The sequence below is a fragment of the Wickerhamiella sorbophila genome (assembly GCF_002251995.1).
Source record: "Wickerhamiella sorbophila strain DS02 chromosome Unknown contig2, whole genome shotgun sequence".
Taxonomy (NCBI): domain Eukaryota; kingdom Fungi; phylum Ascomycota; class Dipodascomycetes; order Dipodascales; family Trichomonascaceae; genus Wickerhamiella; species Wickerhamiella sorbophila.
The window spans coordinates 1,109,910-1,122,928 of record NW_020194005.1 but is presented as its reverse complement, the minus strand read 5'-3'; the positions used below and the strand labels follow the sequence as shown (position 1 = coordinate 1,122,928).

General features: G+C 51.5%; 8 protein-coding genes across 8 annotated transcripts; 3 read left to right on the top strand and 5 right to left on the bottom strand.

Moving 5' to 3' along the window:
* Positions 1-7: 7 nt before the first annotated feature.
* On the bottom strand, positions 8-1,216 carry B9G98_03907 (Nuclear distribution protein nudF-2; the record flags this gene model as incomplete). The annotated part of the gene is made up of 1 exon (XM_024810464.1): positions 8-1,216. The coding sequence occupies one exon, from the start codon at positions 1,214-1,216 to the stop codon at positions 8-10; it is 1,209 nt and encodes a 402-aa protein (XP_024666232.1).
* A 261-nt stretch (positions 1,217-1,477) lies between these two features.
* B9G98_03906 (Protein ARG5,6, mitochondrial) lies at positions 1,478-3,997 on the top strand (the record flags this gene model as incomplete). The annotated part of the gene is made up of 1 exon (XM_024810463.1): positions 1,478-3,997. One exon carries the CDS (start codon positions 1,478-1,480, stop codon positions 3,995-3,997), a length of 2,520 nt encoding a protein of 839 aa, XP_024666231.1.
* Positions 3,998-4,124: 127 nt separating this feature from the next.
* Positions 4,125-5,522, bottom strand: B9G98_03905 (hypothetical protein; the record flags this gene model as incomplete). The annotated part of the gene is made up of 1 exon (XM_024810462.1): positions 4,125-5,522. The coding sequence occupies one exon, from the start codon at positions 5,520-5,522 to the stop codon at positions 4,125-4,127; it is 1,398 nt and encodes a 465-aa protein (XP_024666230.1).
* Positions 5,523-5,812: 290 nt separating this feature from the next.
* On the top strand, positions 5,813-7,453 carry B9G98_03904 (hypothetical protein; the record flags this gene model as incomplete). The annotated part of the gene is made up of 1 exon (XM_024810461.1): positions 5,813-7,453. One exon carries the CDS (start codon positions 5,813-5,815, stop codon positions 7,451-7,453), a length of 1,641 nt encoding a protein of 546 aa, XP_024666229.1.
* Positions 7,454-7,472: 19 nt separating this feature from the next.
* B9G98_03903 (hypothetical protein) lies at positions 7,473-8,759 on the bottom strand (the record flags this gene model as incomplete). Its single annotated transcript, XM_024810460.1, has 1 exon — positions 7,473-8,759. One exon carries the CDS (start codon positions 8,757-8,759, stop codon positions 7,473-7,475), a length of 1,287 nt encoding a protein of 428 aa, XP_024666228.1.
* A 566-nt stretch (positions 8,760-9,325) lies between these two features.
* On the bottom strand, positions 9,326-10,612 carry B9G98_03902 (hypothetical protein; the record flags this gene model as incomplete). Its single annotated transcript, XM_024810459.1, has 1 exon — positions 9,326-10,612. The coding sequence occupies one exon, from the start codon at positions 10,610-10,612 to the stop codon at positions 9,326-9,328; it is 1,287 nt and encodes a 428-aa protein (XP_024666227.1).
* Positions 10,566-11,760, top strand: B9G98_03901 (3-methyl-2-oxobutanoate hydroxymethyltransferase; the record flags this gene model as incomplete). Its single annotated transcript, XM_024810458.1, has 2 exons — positions 10,566-10,644; positions 10,757-11,760. The coding sequence occupies 2 exons, from the start codon at positions 10,566-10,568 to the stop codon at positions 11,758-11,760; spliced, it is 1,083 nt and encodes a 360-aa protein (XP_024666226.1).
* Positions 11,761-11,774: 14 nt separating this feature from the next.
* Positions 11,775-12,968, bottom strand: B9G98_03900 (N-acyl-phosphatidylethanolamine-hydrolyzing phospholipase D, mitochondrial; the record flags this gene model as incomplete). Its single annotated transcript, XM_024810457.1, has 1 exon — positions 11,775-12,968. One exon carries the CDS (start codon positions 12,966-12,968, stop codon positions 11,775-11,777), a length of 1,194 nt encoding a protein of 397 aa, XP_024666225.1.
* Between the last annotated feature and the right edge of the window lie 51 nt (positions 12,969-13,019).

The window sequence follows — 13,019 nt, the reverse complement described above, 5'->3', positions numbered from 1 at the left end:
AAATAGTTTATTTCCACAGTTTTACCAATGCATCAATGCTACCGGTTGCAATGCTTTGGGCACCTCCCCAAGCAATACAAGTAACAAAGTGGGAGTGTGCGACAATCGTCTTGACGAGCTTGGGCGTCTCTAGATCCCAGACCCTAAGTGTCTTATCGTCAGACACCGATATTAAATGCTTACCATTAGGGTGGAAAACAAGCCCTCTAACCCAATTGTCATGACCGTGAAGAGTGGTGACTTTCTCGCCCCTGGAATCCCATATTATTATATTCTTGTCGCGGGATCCCGTTGCGAAATATCGTAAATTAGTGTCTTCGATTGAGTAATCTTGTCCTTGGAGTTTTCCAATGGTTTTTGCAGAAGCTGGGGGTGCAATGGCAACACATTCAATCACATGTTCGTGTCCGGCAGCGACCGCCCTAGATTCACCAGTATCGATGGTCACAATGCGAGCCTCGCGGTCGGATCCAGCCGATACAAAAAGCTGACCATCGAAACTGGGGGCGAGTGTACGGACCCAGTCGCTGTGACCTTTTATCACGCGCAAGCAATAGCCCGAGTCTACTTGCCAGACGCGGACGGTATTATCACGAGACGCCGACAACAGCAAAGAGTCCTGAGGTGGTACAAAATTTACAGCGCTTACCGTGTGCTCATGGCCGATCAGTGTTCGTATGTTGGCATAATCGTTTGCAGAATCCCATACTTTGATGCTGAGGTCCCCAGAGCACGATGCTAGCCGGCCCGAAGCAGCAAAAACCAGTCCTGTGACGGCGCGAGTATGTGCCCGAATTGTGCGTTCAAGTTCCCCTGTTTGAGTATCCCAAACATTGATCGTTCCATCCTCGGATGCCGAAACAAGAGTCGACCACACGGGGTGAAACGCTACAGCGGTGACATGAGATCGATGGCCTTTGAATTCTATAGTCGCAGGCTGGCGAGGTAGCCAGTCCACTGCTGCGATTGCTGAAGAAGGCGGCAACGTGCGGTCTTGTTCTAGAGCGGCTATGTGTGCTTCGAGATCGAGGATCTTGCGTTGAAGTCGAATCACCGCAGACCACTTCGCTTCAAGGCCAAGCCCACCAACAGAGTCTGCCGAAGACACACCTAGGGTGCTCGCGACGTCGCCGATAGTGGCCTGTGGGACATTTTGCTCGACCAAATACTCAACAAGTGCTCGGTTCAGGCTGTCCCGCTGTTGCGACGTGAGCATGTGTAAGCCGTCTTTGCAAGATGGATTTGACAGTTCCGGAGAAATCCCAGTGCTAGAATAAGGAAGGATTGGTGGGGTAGGAAAAGGAGGGAATAGGAGAAAAGTAGACAAGTAGCATGGAAGATGATAAATGCTCCCTTTTGTCTAGCTAGTTTGGTTTAATTCGAGCTTCCGGTCTATCTACTAGGCTTTTCCGTTATCTGGTCCTGCAGGAATACATACCCCCCGTCTGACTCACTCGAAATCCACCTTTGTCATTCGATGATTTTCCCCCGGGTTATCCGATGGGCCAGGCTGCCTGGAAAGGCAGTTGCCGTAGCGAAGGGCTCGCAAAGTTTGCGGGCGTTTGCTACTTCGCGCGGTGTGCTGGCCTCTACCCCCACCCGGTCGACTGTGATTCAGCTGCTTGACAACATTGGCTCAAAGCGCGAGGTTGAGCAATACCTCAAGTACTTCACTTCCGTTGACTCCCAGCAATTCGCTGTGATCAAGGTAGGCGGTGCAATTATCACCCAGGAAATGCCCCAACTCGTTTCCGCTTTGGCGTTCCTTTACCACGTCGGCCTCTACCCCATTGTGCTGCATGGAACAGGTCCTCAGATTAACCAGCTTCTGGAGAACGAGGGAGTTGAGCCCGAGTACATTGATGGCATCCGCGTCACTGACTCCAACACTATGAAGGTTGTTCGCCAGTGCTTTTTGGAGCAGAATCTTCGTCTTGTCGACGCTCTGGAGAAGATGGGCGTCCGGGCCCGCCCTATTACTGGTGGTGTCTTTGGTGCCGAATATTTGGACAAAAGCAAATACAAGCTTGTTGGCAACATCAACAAGGTCAACCGCGGCCCTATCGACGCCAGCATTGAAGCCGGCTGCTTACCCGTTCTCACTGCCCTTGCTGAGACTCCAGATGGCCAGATCTTGAACGTCAACGCCGATGTTGCTGCTTCCGAGCTGTCCCGTGTTATTGAGCCTCTCAAGATTGTCTATCTGTCCGAAAAAGGCGGCCTTCACGATGGCGCAGGCAAACGCATTTCGGTCATCAATCTCGATGAGGAGTTCGATCATCTGATGCAGCAGCCCTGGGTCAAGTACGGTACCAAGTTGAAGATCAAGCAGATCAACGATTTGTTGACCTACTTGCCTCGCTCGTCCTCCGTGGCTATTATTTCTACCAATGACCTGCAGAGAGAATTGTTCACTGACGGTGGTGCTGGCACTTTGATTCGCCGCGGCCACAAGCTCGACACTTACAGCTCAATGGCCGATTTCAAGAGCTTGGACCGTGTTCGTGCTGCTCTTGAGTCCGATAGCGATCTGGCTGCTCAGGGTATGTCTGTGTCCCAGTACTTGCGCAGCCTGGAGGGCCGCTCTATTAAGGCCTATGCCGACGAGTTGGTTGATGTTCTGGCTATCGTCGACACCTCTGCTCAGCCCTCCAAGGTTGAGAAGTTTGTTGCATCCAAGTCTGGATGGCTCAATAATGTTACTGAGAACGTTTGGACTGCTTTGCGTAACGACTTCCCGTCGCTTCAGTGGGTTGTTGATGAGCAAGATGAAAACTGTGCCTTTTTCTTCTCCAAAGCCGACGGCTCTTTCAGTCATAATGGTAAAGTTCTGTTCTGGTATGGCGTGCCTACTGCCGAGGTTCCTGATTTGATCCAGGCATTCATTCCTGCGCGTCAGACCGCTTCTAGTTCGGCCCCTGTCCGCGCCGGTGCTCGCGCTTTTTCGACTGCGCGCGTTGTCCGTGACTCCACCAACCCTGAACCTCCTTTGTCAACCGGCACCAACTTCGAGAAGGCCCGAGTGGCTCTTATTGGTGCTCGTGGTTACACCGGTCAAGCTCTTATTGAAATGATCAATCACCACCCATTTTTGGAGCTCGCTCACATTTCTTCGCGCGAGCTAGAGGGCCAAAAGCTTGAGGGCTACACGAAAAAGGTAGTCCACTATGAGAACCTGCGTCCCGAGCAGGTCCAGAAGCTTGCTGAACAAGGCAAAGTAGATGTTTGGGTTATGGCTCTTCCCAACGGTGTCTGCAAGCCTTTTGTAGATGCTGTTGAGGCTGGTCGCTCTGGACACCGTCAGATCATCATCGATCTGTCTGCCGATTATCGTTTCGACGACTCTAACAAATGGGTCTATGGCTTGCCCGAGTTGGGTGCTCGTGCCCAGCTTGCTCAGGCTGATTTCATTTCCAACCCTGGCTGCTATGCCACTGCCGCTCAACTTGCGATTGCACCTCTTCTTGAGTACATTTCGGAGAACGAGCGACCCACTGTCTTTGGTGTTTCCGGCTACTCTGGCGCTGGTACCAAGCCTTCTCCTAAGAACGACGTCAACAACCTTCGGGACAACCTAATTCCTTATTCGTTGACTGACCATATTCACGAGCGTGAGGTTTCCCGCCAACTTAGCCGTCGCATCAACTTCACTCCTCACGTCGCTCAGTGGTTCCAGGGCATTTCGCACACTATCAACATTCCACTCGCCGAGAAGCTCACAAGCAGAGACATCCGCAACCTTTATCAGGACCGATACGCTGGCGAAAAGCTCATTACGGTCACTGGTGAGCCGCCCTTGGTGCGGGATATTTCCGGACACCACGGCGTTGTCATCGGTGGCTTCGGTGTTAACGCCGCTCAAGACCGCGTGGTTATCGTTGCAACCATTGACAATTTGCTCAAGGGCGCTGCTACTCAGTGCTTGCAGAACATCAACCTGGCTATGGGCTATGGTGAGTACGAGGGTATTCCCATTGATCCGCTAATTCGCGGATAAATAGATTAGCCGAGATAACTATAGAAAATTTCCCAAAAAAAAAAAAAGGACCCTGGAGGATATAATAAAGAACAAGTAACTTTTTGACCAGGGCCCAAAAAAATAGGGCCAAAATCAGGGTCACACCTTAGAGGCCAGGGGGCCTGTTGTAGGAATTAGCTTGCGATCCATTATATTGACCCATCCGAGGATCATAACGATATGGGTACCCCATCATTTGGGGATGTAGTCCAGGGGGAGCAGTCATTCCTGGCGGATATTGGCCGGGAGACATATTCATCATACCTTGAGACATTGCGTTCTGGTGCATTGGTGATGGATTCAAACCTGGAGGCATTTGCATATGCCCATGGGGTATTCCGGGTGTCTTTGAAGGTGTTCCAGGTAATTGCGGGACTTGGGTCAACCCAGGAGGAGCACCAGGGTTTCCTGGAGTTTTTGACGGAGTCGCCTGGTTCTGGGGGGTCTTTTGTAGACCAGGGGGAGGTTGCATGCCCAGGTGCGTGCCCTGCATGCCTGAAGAGTTGGGGGAGTTTGAAGATGTGGGCGTCTTCTGAGGAGTCTGCTGCAACCCAGGTGGTTTGGTGGGTGTTCCCGTCACTTGAGAGTTCTGCTGCAGCCCAGGAGGTGCTTGCATTCCCGGAGGAGCCTGAACACCAGGATATGCTTGCATACCTGGAGGGCCTTGGAAGCCAGGGGGAGCCTGGAAGTGCATGGGATAACCGGGAGGAACCTGGTAGCCTGTTGGAGCTACTGGGAAGCCCTGACCTTGGTATCCTTGTCCATTAATAGAAGGCTGATTCATTCCTTGTTGTTGTCGAGGTCTATTTGTTTGCGTCAAACCCGGAGGAGCAGAGGAGTCGGGGGTGGATCTCTTTTCAAGAAGACTGTTGAAAAAGTCATCATTCCCTGTATCCGGCTTCGCTGGTGCAGTTGCAGGTGGCATTTGTCGTTGCTGGCCCATAAAAGAGAACCGAGAGGCTCCGCCTGTCTTTTTGAAGGAAACATTCTGGGCGTCCCAGATATCGATGGTGCGCTCCGGCTTCTCCTCAGCCTTGGGTGCATCCTCAGCCTCAGGGGCAGCCTTGGTGGCCTCTTCCTGGACAGAAGAGGAGGCTTTTACAGTATCCTCATGGACGTCGTCGAATCCTGCTTCTTGAAGAGCGGCCCGCCGCTGCTTTTGTTTCCAGTGTTCAAACTCCTCAATGTTTCCTGCTGCAGAGTGCACCCAAGGTTCGGACACGTCGTCCCACTCAGGAAGTGCCTCACTATCGGCGTCTTCTACAGCATCGCGCTTATGATGGCGTGAAGACTCGTGTGGGTAGTTGCGTTGGTTCCCATCACTTTTGTGGTGGTTGCGCTGTCGTCGGGCAGGGACCTCTTTGCGCTCGCTCGGAGTCTTCCAGCGGGCAGTTGGCTCAAGCCATTCTGCAGGAATTCCCTCAAATCCGTCTGGTTTCTCCACTAAAGGTGATTCTTTGAGCGCTTCAAGCTCGGCTACCGAGTAGCGCACCCTTTCTCTCATAGGCTTAGTCACAAACGATCCACGATTCTCCCTTGAGCCTGGGGTCTATGCATGTTCCGGAGTCTGAGACATAAATCCCCTACCCTGCTCTATTTGGGGGTGGACGGTTGAGCCGCCTAAAGGGAAATATATGGAGGGAATAAGACACTTAGGATTATGCGTTTCGAGTAGCAGTATACCAGCCGATTGGTCTGGGCGCCGTCCAATCGAGTCAGATGTCATCTGCCTAATTTAGCACATGTGGCTGGGCATGATCACTACATGTGCTCAGTGGCTGGTGAGCCAGCCTCATGGACGGGTGGGACCTAATAACAAAAAAAGCGTGTCGAGATTACCTGTTGTCATCCATGTTCCAAGTTCCGGAAAGGTCACCATTGCGAGAGTTGGGCGGGAAGTCGGGCTATCGAGGTTCCGGATCTCACCAACCGCAGCACCATGATGGGCCCGCCGTTCTTGATACCCCAATTCACATAAAAGAGAGTGCGCCGGTTAAAGAAACGCTTCCCCAGGCTGCCCCTGTGAAAAGACGACCCAGGACGTCGCCGCCCAAATGGGAAACAGCCGATTATTCGTTTGATCAAGAGCATGCATATGAGTCCCACGTCCAACGCATGGCTTCAAGCAGCGGTCCAACATCTATGCCCTCCCTGAGACGCCAAAACGCAGTGCGAACACCGTTTGGTCGGGTTCGAGATGCTGTCAAGAGATTTTTGCGTCACCACCTTTTGCGTAAATCGTCCAAGGTCAGTTTCCATTTCACAAAGGCGTACTTGACGAGAAACACATCCTTTGTTATCACGCCGGACATTTCAGCATGGAACATGAAGTTCAGAAAGCGGGACCTCATCAAGAAGCGACCCCGTCCTTTGTCCTGGCAAAGTGCCCGGCCTGTAAAGGCGTTTAGAGGTGCCGAAGCGATGGCCCGCACTGCCGGTCACCACGCAACCGGGGCACTTCGAGAGCTGGCAATGTCGAACACTAGTCCCGACGGAGCGAACGATGTGAAAGCCAATGACAGCACCGGCGGTGATTCTTGGACAAAGGTTAGCTTACCGGCCCAACCAGGTTATGGTCCTGAACCGATTCTCAGAAAAGTTAGTGGGCCCAGGCCAGCTCCTGGCACCCAATCTCCAACACCTGAATCAAGAGGCCTACGTGGACCAAGGCCAATATCTGCCCCCGCGGGACCAGTTGCGATATCTGTGACCCCTAATCCCATAATTACTTCGGCACCGGGCCCAATGCCGAATCACAGATTCTCTGCAATCATACCCCGCCGGCAAGAAGACGAGTTGGCCGGACTTGCGCTCTATGAGAATGACCCTGATCCAGTAGACGTGTCGGAGGCCCTTCAATTTGTAGACGCGTGGTCATCGTACCTACGCCGGGCTATTGCCCAACGGGCACTGCTTCGGAAAACGTTCGAGAATAGCGATATCTCTCGAAATGGAGGGAATCTGAGTGCTTCATCCGAGAGTGACGATGGATTCTCGGCTGATTCTGACGGACCACAAATCCTGGAAGAGTTGCTGGTTGCAACCCCATCTCAGGCTGGCGGTAGTAACGAAGCTCGCTTTGGCACACCTGGACCACTGGTTATCCAGCCTACGATGACAAAATCGAGAAAGCGTGTTTCACAAATGTCCACCTTGAGTGATATGTCCCTGGGCGAGATCCAAGAGGTCCGGAGGGTACCTACACTAAAGTCTATCACTGCTCGCTACTCTCATCTTTTTGGGAGCCACGGTATTCGTGAAATTGACACATCCTGGGTGCCTGAGGCTGAAAACTCAGACTCTGGAGACATACCTGCTGAAAACTCAGAGTCCGGAGACATGCCTGCTGGCGGTAAAAACGGTGATGAAGGCATGTGGGTGTCCGGTCAACTTGGCGAAGATACAACAGCATGGCAAGCTACAGATAGCGATTAAGACATATTGCATACTTAATTTAATATACGAGACGAGATCCGTTGAAAAAGCGGCGGGCCGGGTAACTGAACTCTGCATGCACTTTACGAGTATCAATAGTCTCCATAGCAAGAATATACTTGGCGACAACCTTCGAGTGCCACCTTTGACCTTTCAGAGGGAACCAGCCCAAGTGACCCCCCGTGGTGGTGCTCACAACGTGGGTGTAAGGATTGCGGGACGCATCAACATAAGGTACGGCCGCGTCACCACAGACAGGATCATCCTCGGCAGCAAGAATTAGGCAGGGGGTGCGAATATTGCGCAAGCGGTGAACAGGCGACGCAGAACGATAGTAGTCGAATACACTGTCAAAGCCGAAGAAGGGGGCAGTATAGCGGTCGTCAAACTCCCACACCGACTTTGGAGCAGGTCCGGCATGGGCGCGCTCCTTAAAGACGGGATTCTGCTCGAGCACCTTTTGGTTATTGCGAATCAGCCGGTTCAAGTTCGCTGCCATCGCGGGTTCGTACACGTTGTGGCCGATGATCGAATCATGCAGAGTGAGATGGTTGACGTAGAGATCCCACGGCGCACTAACGACACAGGCACCACTCAATGGGCTAACGTCACTTTCTTGGCCTAAGAAATTGGCCAAAATAGCTGCACCAAGTGAGTAGCCGACCGCGTAAATGCGACGGCTGGGCTGGGCGTTCTTGACAATAGAAAGGTAGTAACGCAGATCGTCAGTCCAAAGAGCACAGAAAAGCTGTGGGGTAGTGATCGGAGATCGGTTGCAGCCACGAGCAGTCAAGACAACGTTTTCAACATCGTTGTGTTCACGAATAGCCACAATTGTAGAGCGCACATAACTTTCATGCGATCCACCAGTAAGACCATGCAAGTGAATAACTAGAGGACGAGTCTCTTTTGGGTTATCACGAGCAGCTGTTTCTGCAGGCTTGAGGTAGCGGGTGCGGACAGGATAGCGAGGAAGGCCCTCTTGGGGAGCGTATTTGACGTCCTCGTCCCATTGCTTCAGATCAGGTTTGTCCAGAGCATAGTCAAGACTAACCTGAGATCCGTCTTCAGTTAACATAATCCGACGGCCATAATAAATGCGATCAACGCTGTCGTGGGATTGTGAGGCTTGCATGGTCTGGGTATGGCCCTCGGGTGCAGACGGCGCTGTCCAGTACCAGTATCCGTGACGAGCTTCCTGAATGCTATTCACGAGATCTGCATGGCTGAGTGTTTTGCCGGTTTCAGTCTCAAATCTTATAGGTGAATTCGCAGGTGAGCTTTTAACAGTTGTCCAGATTCCCATCTTGAAAGTAGTCAAAGGTCAGTCCACTGGGCGTCTGAAAATCAAAACCCGAGATGCCTCGGCAGCATTACACAGTAGTTCCTTGTATCCCCTTCGATGTTGTCCGAATACCCCTGCTGTTGAAGATTCGCCCCAACTAAAGCTGAGTCAAACATAGGATGACTTTAGCTAAGTGTTATATCCCGCGTAATCTCAGTCCAAGGACATGTTCGACCTGCGTTGTGCCTAGGACAATCTTCTCTGTATGATAATATAGACGAAGAGTAGTTTTTATGTAGGTCAATTGCAACAGATCAATTGATTCTGGCTAGTTAGGGAAATAATTCCGTTGGATCTTCAACGACAGCTTAATTTGGCGCGCGTTGTTTTGACTAGGACACAGTTTCTCAGTGTAGTGATATAGTATAAGTGATCTTGTTAAACAAATACGACAAGATCGTTGATGTATTAGTAGTTAAAGCTGCTGTTCTCAGGAACCAATTGCACTGGACAAGGATCAGCTCGAGCTGGGTGGTTATGCATGTCACTGAATCGAGCGATGACGAGTAAGAGTGTCTACTTGCTATTCAATATACAAGACGAGACCCATTAAAAAAGCGGCGGGCCGGGTAGTTGAACTCTGCATGCACTTTACGAGTATCAACGCTCTCCATCGCAAGAATGTACTTGGCGACAACCTTCGAATGCCATCTTTGACCTTTCAGAGGGAACCATCCCAAATGGCCCCCCGTGGTGGTGCTCACAACGTGGGTGTAAGGATTGCGGGATGCATCAAGATAAGGTACAACAGTGTCACCGCAGACAGGATCGTCCTCGGCAGCGAGAATTAGGCAAGGAGTGCGAATATTGCGCAAGCGGTGCACAGGTGACGCGCAGCGGTAATAATCAAACACGCTATCGAAACCGAGGAATGGCGCGGTATAGCGATCGTGGAACTCCCACATGGATTTCGGAGGGGGGCCTGCGTGTATACGCTCCTTGAAGAACGCATTCTGGTCGAGCACCTTCTGGTTGTTGCGAATTAGCCGGTTCAAGTTCGCAGCCATCGCGGGCTCGTAAATATTGTTGCCAATGATCGAATTATGCAGAGTGAGGTGGTTGACGTAGAGATCCCAGGGAGCACTAACTACACAGGCACCACTCAATGGGCTAGCTTCGCTTTCTTGGCCCAAGTAATTGGCCAAAACAGCCGCACCAAGTGAGTAGCCGACCGCATAAATGCGACGATTGGGTTGGGTACTCTTGACAAGGGAAAGGTAGTAACGCAAATCATTAGTCCAGAGAGGGCAAGAAAGTTGAGGAGAGATGATAGGCGATCGGTTGCAACCACGAGCAGTCAAAACAACATTTTCAACATCATTGTGTTCACGAATAGCCACAATTGTGGAGCGCACGTAGCTTTCATGCGACCCGCCAGTAAGTCCATGCAAGTGAATAACTAGAGGACGAGTCTCTTTTGGGTTATCACGAGCAGCTGTTTCTGCAGGCTTGAGGTAGCGGGTGCGGACAGGATAGCGAGGAAGGCCCTCTTGGGGAGCGTATTTGACGTCCTCGTCCCATTGCTTCAGATCAGGTTTGTCCAGAGCATAGTCTAAACTGACTTGGGCTCCATCGTCAGTAAACATGAAGCGACGGCCATAATAAACCTGATCAACGCCATCGTGAGACTGCGAGCCTTTCATTGTTTGACTGTGACCCTCAGGCGCAGACAGTGCTGTCCAGTACCAGTATCCTTGACGAGCTTCATCAATGGTGTTGACGAGGTCTGCGTGATTGATTTTTTGGCCGCTTTCGGTTTCAAACGTTATGGGTGTGTCTGCCGGTGTGTTTTTAACCGTGGTCCAAATTCCCATGTCGAAAACAAGTAAAGATCAAACCAGTCAATGTCTTGGCCCAACCTCGCGAAAAGCCTCGGCAGAGTGTCTATATTCCCTTGTATCCCCTTCTATGTTCCTCGAATACCCCCCAATGAAACTTCCTGCCCCGCCAGGGCTTAGTTAATTTAGCCGAAGATGATGTAATCAGTGATGAGTCGCCGGTGATTGGGACCCTTGAAAAAAATCCTGTCACTGTCAAACCCCACACTCACCCCCTCATGTTTCGCACCACAAGAAGGCTGTTTGGCGTGAGATTCAGCCACTACAATGCGAAGCCCGGCGCTGCTCCTAAAATGACAATTCCTCGGCTATACGAAATGTACGCAGCCAAGCAACCTATCACATGTATCACGGCTCATGATGCTCTTTCGGGCCGCATGGCTGACGAGGCTGGCATCGACACGGTTCTTGTTGGTGACTCTCTGGCTATGGTAGCAATGGGGCTCGAGAGCACCTCGGAGATTGAACTCGAGGACATGGTTTACCACTGTCGAGCTGTCGCTCGCGGTGCTCCGCGTCCGTTTTTGATTGCCGATTTGCCGTTCGGGTCATACGAACAGAGTGTTGAGCAGGCATGTGAATCGGCCATCCGTATGGTCAAGCACGGGCGTGCTGAGGCAGTCAAGTTTGAAGGCGGCCGCGAACTTTGTCCTATTGTCGAGCGCTTGTCTAAGTTTGGCATAGCAACCGTGCCTCATATTGGCCTTACCCCGCAACGGCAGATCTCAACCGGTGGATTCAAAGTTCAAGGGAAAACAGCTGCCTCGGCTAAAGAGTTGCTAGATGATGCTCTTGCATTGGAAAAGGCCGGTGCTACTATGATTTTGCTCGAAGGTGTTCCAGATCGCGTGGCTACTGTCATTACCGAGCGTCTTAACGTGCCTACGATTGGCATTGGCGCCGGGTCAGGCACGTCAGGTCAAGTCCTTGTTCAAATTGATATGCTCGGTGGCTTTGACGCGTTTGTCCCCAAGTTCCTTAAGCGCTATGCCAATATTCTTGAGACCCATACCTCGGCAATCGCAAAATACCACTCTGAGGTCAAATCCGGCGAGTTCCCTAGCAAGCAGAACTCTTATTCTATCAAGGATGCCGAGTTCGAAAAGTTCACCGAGATGTTGTGATATTATTTATATGCTTAAACTCTAAACACCAAAGTCTTTCCAAACACTGGAGCCATAACATCGTCTGAGCGGTTGAAGCGATGGGCAGACTCTGCCAATAACCGCGGGGGCTCAAAAAACGGCTCTTCACTCATAACAAACGTCCCCCAATGTACACCGACCAGCTTTCGTGCCCCCAGATCCTGCATTGCCCGCACTGCATCGTCTGGGTTCATATGTTGGGATCGCAAATGCCATTGAGGAGTGTATGCACCGCAGGGTAACATTGCGAGCCGGCATCCTTTGCCGTAGACTTTTGAAATGCCTGAAAATAAACCTGTAGCATAACCTGTGTCACCACCATGGAAGAACAGAGGCTTTCCATGGCGAAGAACCATGTATGAGCACCAAAGGCTCAGGTTGGCGTCCCATAACCGTCTTCCGGACCAATGCATAGCTGGAGTGCAGGCGACTTCGTAGCCTAGTGCGGGATCAACATTGGGCAAAGGCACTTTCTCCCACCACGTCATTTCGTGGAAATTGGTGATTCCAAGCTCCTGCAGGCGCTTTCCAACGCCCTCTGGAACAATCCATGTTGTTGAATTACCGATTTTCCGAGCTGTATTATAGTCCAAGTGGTCTTGGTGGTCATGGGACACCAGGACAACGTCTGGCGTGGGGAAGTCCTCTACACTGCACGCAGATGGAACAAGACGCTGCGGGCCAATTTTCTCGCTAATCACCGAGTTCGAAAACATGGGGTCTGTCAAAACATTCACTGGTTTCCGGCCAGGCAGCTGAACGTACGCGCAGCTCTGACCGATCCAGGTAAGCGTTAGTCGGTTACTGGGCCAAGGCATGGTCCATGTAGTCGTTTTACCTTCCAGCACTTTGAAGTCTGGTTGTATTGTAGGCAGCATCGCCCTCAAAACGGCCATTTCCTTAGGCACACCTCCGCGAGGCTCCGTAGCGAACAGCTCCAGCAGACGGCAAAAAATAAACTCAAACACAGTCTGGTGTCGGTACTCTGGAAAGGGATTCACAAAGCGCCCATGCAATCGCATCGCGGCATACTGCACTATCGGATCATTTCCGTCAGGGCGGGCTGATTCAACTTCACGGCGTGCAATCCACCTCTTGGTACGTATTTGCGCATAGGCAGAAAAGGCCCCGTACGTGCCTGCTGTAAACAAGCCCGCATAGGCTCCGTATCTGACCACCCGTCGCATGTACAAACTAAAAGGTCGGTTCCCAGGATTTTTTTTCCCCCTAATTTGTCA